The sequence below is a fragment of the Cervus canadensis genome, chromosome 25 (genome assembly GCF_019320065.1).
Source record: "Cervus canadensis isolate Bull #8, Minnesota chromosome 25, ASM1932006v1, whole genome shotgun sequence".
Lineage (NCBI taxonomy): Eukaryota > Metazoa > Chordata > Mammalia > Artiodactyla > Cervidae > Cervus > Cervus canadensis.
In genome coordinates this window covers 23,956,758-23,964,971 of record NC_057410.1, presented here as the reverse complement: position 1 = coordinate 23,964,971, position 8,214 = coordinate 23,956,758, and the positions used below count along the sequence as shown (strand labels likewise).

Below are 8,214 nucleotides of genomic sequence, written 5' to 3'. Positions count from 1 at the left end.
GAACAGGAGTCATGCCTACCATGCCAGGACTCCAGTTTGGAAATCATCTCCTGGCAACCAGGTGCTCCACTGAAAAGAAGTCTCCTGCACATCTGGAGTGCTGGCTACTAAAAAACCCTTGTTTGGGAAATCTCAACATGTACCCTCTCCTTCCTCAGTACAGCTTGAGGTCAAGGTCCAGGACGGAAGTGACAGCAGGTAAAGATGGCAATGCATATCCCAGTCAGGGCAGGGACAGTCAACTCCTTGGAACCAGAGGCAAGAAGAGAGGGGAGGCATGGTCCCTGTAGTTCTCACTAAGCCTGTGTCCATGCAGTGGGTCCAGAAGCCCCACCCTGCCATTGCCCTAGTACCAGTCAGCAAGGAGGGGAGATGACGCCTCTTTATTAAGGTTAACACCAAGGAAAGCATTGAGAAGGAATACATGGAGGAAGAGGAAGGGCACACAAAGTCACCACTTGAGGAGGTGGGAGGGAGGCATATCAGTTAGGAACCTCAGGACAGCCGCATGCTTCATGCCCTGGTTGTGGGGGGAAAGAGGAGAGGGGAAAGCGTCATGAGAGCCTGGGGCTCACAGAAGCTCTGAAGCCCCCTGAACCTAACACCAGAGCCACAAGCCCTGCCCCTCAGGGCTCACACACTACTACACAGGTCAACACACATAACGCACACAAGACATTATGGAGGCAACACCGAGAGTCAGCGGGCAGGGAAGTATTGACAGGAAAAGGAACTGAAGTTAAGCAGGTATAGCCAGGAGAGAGACAGTTTTTGGCTGCGGCCCCCAGGAGTCCCTCAAATGTCCCCTAAATCTGGGCTGTTGCTGAGCACCCCCCCCCCCAAGTCTCTGCCTGTGAACTGGGCTCTTTGTTCTCTAAGCCCCAGTGAGTGGATAAAGCAATCCCAGATGAAGTCAGTGACAAGGCAGGATCCGCTCTGCATGCAAAATCCTAGAGGTTGAGCTATAATGTCTTCATGCACATTCAGAGCCAGCTCCTCCCAGCCCAGGGGCCCTCGGAACCCCATTCACCCAGATTCCTAGGGCTGCAGTTCCCTCCTCAAGCTTCTTTTACCAATCAGCAGCCGCAGAGGTCTGTGAGGGGGAGAGGCTTCTGCAGAACGCTGAATAGCTTGGATTTCATCAGAAGGGTAAATTTTCTGTTGCCAGAACAGAATACCCCCAATTCCTTAATTTCTAGGTAAATCGTTAGAGATTTGCCATAGTCCTAGATAAGTCCTTTTTCAGAATAGAAAAAGCAGAATTTTATTTACACAAGTCAGGGGTTCTCCTGTTGGCTGGGGCGGGGGAAAGGGCAGGGTAGGGGATTGGATGGGAGTCCAGAGGTGGGCGCTTCCTCTCCCGGAACCTCACCTTTCCGCAGTTTGCTACTTCTCGCTTGGTGAGGCAGAAAGAATTCTTGATGCTCCCAAAGTCCTTCACCCTATAAATGCTTCCTCAAGGAAGTCTCTTCTGCCTGACCCACAAGAGCAGCGGTCGGAGTGAAGCACGCTGCATCGCGCCGTTCAGTCTCCTCATGCACTCGGAAACCCAAAGTCAGCCGGGGAAAGTAGTGCCCCCCTCGGAGTCCCCTCACAGAGAGGCCTCGCCCTCCAGCTGCAGCAGGGTAATGTCGGGCAGATCGAGGGGCTCCACAAGTGGCCCGTCCCCCCCCAGGAGGCCAGCACAGGGGCTCTCCGGGCGCTCACAGTGACTAGTGGGTGTGGCGGAGCTGGGCATCTCCTTTTCTTCTTCATCGTCGTCCTCCTCGTCCTCTGGATCGCGACCCAGCAAACCGCTGTCCCCGATCCCAGGCGAAGGGGTCTCCGGATCTCGGCGGGCGCCCGGGAAGCTCCCCTTGCTGCCGACCACGCCCAGGCCACCCTGGCGGGGCGCGGTGGTCATAATCTGGCACATGGAGACGATGGCTCGCTGGTTGGCGCATACGTCGTCCGAGAGCACCTGGATGTGCGAGGCCTGCTCGTCCAGGGCCCCCCGCATGGCCCTCACGTCCTCAAACAGGGCCTGCAGCTGGGCCTTCAGGTGCTCCATCAGTTCCTTCATGCCGCCGTTGTACTCGCCGGAGATCACGTCCCCCACGGCGGGCACGGTGGACACCTCCAGAGGGGCCGGCATATCGCCGCCGTCCTTGGTCATGATCTCCAGCAGACCTTCCTCCATTGAATGGCAGAAGCGGGCGGTGGCGGCTCGGGGTCCGGTCCCGCCCGGCCTCGGGGTGGGGGAAGGTACGGGGAGGGAGAGAGGTGCCCGGAGGGGGTGGGAGGAGTCGAGGGAAGAGGAGGCTCCAGACAGGGGTGGAGAGGTGAGTCCCGGGCGGGGGATGCGGGCAGAATATAGGGAGGCCGAGAAGAGCCGGCGGAACAAGACCGGGTTACAGTCCCAGGGCCGGCGTCTCTCGGGCTCGCCCCGGGGCGAAAGCGCCCTGCCCTGCCTCGACTCCTGAATTGCACCCGTGTCAGCGCCGCCCTCTGGGCGCCAAGAGCGTCAAGTGCCCGCCGGTTCCCTGGGTCACAGGAGCGCTCGCACACGGGCCGAGGTTGAGGCCGAGGCCAGGAGCGGGTCGACCCCGGGACTCCCCTTGGCCGTTAACGGGCAGCACCCGCGAGTGTGGTTGGAAGTGACAGGGGCGGGTCTCCCAGCGGCGCCGCGGATGCTCCTCTGTTTCCAAGGCGACGCACTGCACGTAAATGACGTGTGTCTCCATGGCAACCAGGAAGTGGAGCAGAAAAGGGAGGACGGCTGGGAAGCTGCAGTGAGGCTGTGGATTCTGAGCTTGCGGGTGGAGCGGGAGGGGAGGGGACGCTGCAGTGGCCTCAGCTGAGACTGAAAGAGCGTGTGGCCGCAGTGTTTAATAGGGAAGCATGAGAGAGCAGTTTGCTGCATAAATCCCCAGGTCGGGGAGACATCGTCCCTCCCCTAGTCTGAGTGGTAGACACCGAGCGAGACTACCTTGGAAGGATTTTCACCTGCCCGCAGTCCTTTCCCTGAGAATGGCTTTACAGCCGAGTCCTGCTTCTCTGTCCTCCTGCAGGAAAGCAGAGAGGGTAGAGAGGCCGATGCTATTACCCAGACTTGAGCTGGGTGCGCCGGCGCCCTGGAGCCGGCCCCGCCCGGCCTTAGCGGTGCAGAGGCGCAGGAGGGCACTACGGAGGTTTCCGTCACTCCCTTCTGCTTCTGCAGTAAATCAGCCCTCGCTGTAGTATCGAAGCCGAGAAAAGATGGAATTCCCTCCCACTTGAGACCCAATCGCTTCTACCCAGGGCCCTGGGGGTGCTTTCAGGACGGTGAGGCAAAGTGCTTCAGTTTTGAGAAAGAAAGCTCCGTAAGAATAGAGATTTTTGTCTCCGTGTCCTTCAGCACGGAATCCCCAGCACTTAAAATAGAACCTGGCGCATAGTTCAGTAAATGCTCAGTACATTTGTTGAATGAATGTTTTAACAAGAACCACTGTGTCCCATTCCCTTGTCCAGAGCTCTCCCTCTCACAGGTAGTGGATTTTAGGAGACATGAATTCAATTTTGTTTCGGCCACTTATTAGTTCAGAGACCTTGAATAAATCCTTTTTCTCATCTGTTAGTGAATCGGACTAGATAATTTTTGGTAATATCATTTCTAACTTTGAGTAACACTGCGTCCGCTCACAGTTGAAAGGGTAAACTGTCGACAATGTGTGGAACGGATGGCGGGAAGGCCCGGCGGTGTGGGGGATTATGTAAGGGTAATTCCCTGTCCTCAGGCCCGGCGTTCAGGTACAGACATGCGCTGAGTGTCTCAACCTTTGTGACAACTCCTTTCTCTTTTTGAGGAGTGGAGGGGGAAAGGAGGAGGAGGAAGAAAAGTTGAATTTAATATATTTACAGATGACTTCAGATTGAAAAGCAAACAATACCTGGGCAGCAGCATACTAATAATGACCTTAATAAATTGGAGAAGCCAAGTGATCAGAAACCAAAAATGAAGTTCACGAGAAGAAATAAATCTGGGGAAGATAAATGATGTAACACTTCAAGATAGGGAAGAGCTGGGTTTGGGTGAGTGTTTTGTATACTAGTGATTCAGTGATAGCGGATGGGTTACTTTGAGGTTTCCCTTGTTGCATACTCCAGTGATGAGGGGTGGGGCTGGCCCAGAGAAACTTTGCTGGCACTAAAGAACTTTTTGACTTATTCCTTGTCTTACTGCTATTGTCAGTCTTGTCTTACTGCTATTAAAATAGAAATAAGTAAAAAAATAAAAAAAGGAATAAGTGGGCAAGTATCCTAAAGAGTAGAACGTTTAATCTAAGGCATTGTTAGTATAATAAAGTATTATACAATCCTTAAAAATTTGATATTCCAAAACAAATGTATGAACAAATTTTAAAAACCTATTTCTGTTCTATATATTGTATTTTCTATGATTCAGTCTTATTTGCTTGCTCATTCTGTCTTTCCCTCATCCCACAAACTTATGACTCTCACCTTGGTTATCATCCCCACCTCTACCATGTACCCCACAGGTTATTCTTAAAGCTGAGGAGAAGACAGAAACGCTTTTCCTTGGTTTCCCTAAGCACAGCCAAAGTGCACTGGTATCTGCAAAAGCAGACTTTACCAAAAAGGAATTGTAGGAAAGCTAGAAATATACAAGACATACAAAAACAACAACAACTGAGCTTACACAGCATGAGTTTCTGATCATACTATAGCAAGCATATTCTTAGGGCTTATGGGTTCAACCCTGTGTGTGTGTGTTAGTCACTCTGCTGCTGCTGCTAAGTCGCTTCAGTCGTGTCCAACTCTGTGCGACCCCATAGACGGAAGCCCACCAGGCTCCCCCATCCCTGTGGTTCTCCAGGCAAGAACACTGGAGTGGGTTGCTATTTCCTTCTCCAATGCATGAAAGTGAAAAGTGCAAGTGAAGTCGCTCAATCGTCTCTGACTCTTAGTGACCTCTTGGACTGCAGCCTACCAGGCTCCTCTGTCCATGGGATTTTCCAGGCAAGAGTACTGGAGCGGGGTGCCATTGCCTTCTCCGATTAGTCGCTCAGTCATGTCCAACTCTTTGCGACCCCATGGACTATAGCCTGCAAGGTTCCTCTGTTTATGGAATTCTCCAGGCAAAAATACTGGAGTGGGTTGCCATTTCCTTCTCCAGGGTTCAACCCTGCTGTTCATCTTTCTGTGGAGGCCTTTGCTATAGTCAGAAGAAAAAAAAACTGGCATGATTTTCAAATTTTTGCCTAGATCTGTTGCTTCACATCTCTTGACCAGCACTTCACATGGATGATTTCACCTTGCTAGCTCCCTCACTCTTCAGAGAGGTCCTTGCCTTCTACCTACAAAGACTAAGCCTGTCCCTAATACAGGGCCTTGTACATTAGCCTTAACCTTACACTAAACACAGTCCCCATACAGTAGGACCTGGGTTATGCCATCATACAAGGCCCTTTGCCACTATTGTTGAGGATACCATGTATGTCAAGGCTTTCAGCATAAGATTACATCATGCTGCCCAGAGACGCTGGCATGAGGTCTGCTGAGAGTTCGGGGGGTCTGAGCCTAGAGGGAGGGGAAATTATTGGAGAAGCACTAAAGAACATGGGAAACAGTGCAGAGATCAAGGGGTGTGGCTGATCCAGTCAAGTTCCAGGTCAGATATTTGAGAGCCAAGGGTGGGGGGGATCTGGGGGTGTGGACTAGTCACAGGACTTGAAAATACAAGGAGACAGTTGGTGCCTCAGATTCAGAACCAGATAATTTTAGGAATTCTGTGGGGAGTTGACCTAAGGGGACATAGGAGAAGGGTCTAGTCTCAGAAGAGCAAGGGGACAGATGCAGAGAGTGGAGCAGAGCCTCAGTCAGCTGGCTGGGTTACGGAACTGAGCTCTCTGGAAGTCAGTGTCCTGGGGTTTGTTGAGTGAGTCCATCCCCAAGCTGAATGGGTACTCTGGCCACATCACTAGAGTATTCACACGCAGCAAGAAAACAATAACCCTTGTGCACTCGTCTCTGCTTCCTGCCTTTTTCTTGTCCTCTGGGAATCAGCTTAGCTGTTCTATTTCTTCATCCCAATCTCATCAGACTATGGGGGGCGGGGAAGAGACTCCATGCTGCATCGGTAAAGGTCTCCAGCAGGTACACCTAGTTCCAAGCCTTGAATTCTCACTAAACCTGTGATTCTTAGTAGTCTATGCCATTTTCCTCTGTCTGCTGTCTTGTATATCTCCAGTCTTTATTTTATATAACTTGTGTACTTTTTGCACTATAAATCCAGCTATTGTAACGAAGCTGCTGGCTTGACTCAGGTCTAGAATGATGGTCAAAGTCAAGGAACAGCTGACTGCTACACCACAGGTCTGCAATCCCAGGCAGTGCTCCCCAAATGTAAATTTTATGGAGCTGAGTTGCCCTGCAGCCCATCTCAGCATGATGCCACATTCAAAAGAAACACACCTAATAACCAAAAAGAATTAAAAAGCAATTGAGATTTTTATTATGGTGTCTGGAGAAACTCTAAAGGGGTTTACATTCTTAGCACAGAGCAAAACATCTTCTCTTCCCTCCTACTCTATTCATCTTGGTCACATGACCATAGCGGCTGCTACCCTTCTCTCTCCTTTCTCCCCAAACACCTCCAAACTTCCACTCAAGCCCGGCTCTTGCTTTTTCACTCCCCTGCCCCCTTTACTTCTTGAGAGTATTCCTTTTCTCTCCTGCAAGAAGAAGTTCCTTGTCCTTTTCAGCTCTTTTGATTTTGTCTCTCAATCCCCCGATCTGCACAGGTAGCAGGAGCCCCAGCTGTCAATGACAGGGGTCTCCTTCCAAGAGGATAAGAAAGATCAAGAGACTGAGAATACTCACACTGTTGTGGATTTTGTCTGTCACATAGACTAAATTTTCCCAGCATGAGAGAGTGGTTTGCCTGGTGTTACAGCCAACATGCTTTGCTCATCTCCTCCACACTTGTACAGAGAAATGGGCACGATCATTTGCAAGAATCCTAAACTATATGAACCTCTGACTGAAAGGAGTGGGGTCCAACTGTTCCCACTCTCTGATGTCTCTACTGTCACAGACATGGTCATGAGGTGACATACACAGATACACACAGTCACACTAAAGGCCTGAGCTAGACTTTCAGTTGCTTGCTTTGAGGCTTCAAACTAATTTTAGGAATCCCAAAAGTCACCCTTCCCCATTTCCTTCTCACCTGTATTAACTTTACTCAGAGCAAAAATTCCAGGGGAACTTTCTAAATTCTCACACAGTTTGCAGCACCACTGAAAATAACCTGTCATTTCAATTAAACCCTGCTTGGCTGGTTTTCTTCATTGTCCACTGCAACAGCTTCTCTTGTATCAACACTTGCAAAAGCTTTTTCCCCTTTTGGTGCATGTTTAGTTATTTATACTGTACCATGCTAGACATGACTAGTTCTAGTCCAGATGTCACCGGGCAATTGGCCATAGATACAGACATTCCAAGATGACCTCTGATGCAGGGTCTCATGTACCCTCCTCATGCATCCTCTCCGTGTATCTTCTACCCCCAGAAAGTTGCCCATAGCTTAGGGCCTGGTTTGTCCCCGAGTCAGTATCCTTATCAGGCATGAATAAAATTGCATCACCTGAGAACACCCACAGTTTCTGGTGCCATGGTGCAATTTTTCTTGGCAAATTGCCTCTCCCAGAATATCAGTCAAATTTGGAGGAAGTTATGTCCAAGTGTCTGGACAGGGTACGGACTGTGGTATGTCTACCTCTGACTTCTCTTCCATTTAAAGAATTCTTAGAAATTGACCTATGCAAATTTCCAGGTCCCTTCTTACCTGTCATATCTTTCTACCTCTGACTTCTCTTCCATTTAAAGAATTCTTAGAATTTGACCTATGCAAACTTCCAGGTCCCTTCTCAACCTGTCATATCTTGAGAAAGTCTGTAGACAATGTATCCAAAAATGATCAGGTCTCACTCTTACTAATGCCTCTACTTATGCTCTCTCCAGACTTCTCAGAAGCCCTAAAAGTACAATTGAAAGTGGTTCCTACCACTTCCCTTTTGCTTTGAGGTGGTTTTCCCAGGGCCAACATGGCACGCCAGCTGCACTGGTAGAACGCCCACTGAGAGGGTGCACTATGGTTCTATTCAACACACACAACTACACTAGTACTTGTGATTGTGTCATGAACAGGGTCCCCCAAATGTAATCCACATC

At 50.2% G+C, this 8,214-nt stretch overlaps 1 protein-coding gene across 1 annotated transcript; it reads right to left on the bottom strand.

The window, feature by feature from the left end:
• Positions 1–364: 364 nt before the first annotated feature.
• CCDC184 (coiled-coil domain containing 184) lies at positions 365–2,745 on the bottom strand. The gene has a single exon (XM_043447424.1). The coding sequence runs from the start codon at positions 2,177–2,179 to the stop codon at positions 1,592–1,594; it is 588 nt and encodes a 195-aa protein (XP_043303359.1). The 5' UTR covers positions 2,180–2,745; the 3' UTR covers positions 365–1,591.
• Positions 2,746–8,214: the final 5,469 nt, after the last annotated feature.

Excerpts from the sequence above, each read along its gene's own strand:
- CCDC184 (XM_043447424.1), bottom strand. The coding sequence starts at position 2,179 with ATGGAGGAAGGTCTGCTGGAGATCATGACCAAGGACGGCGGCGATATG.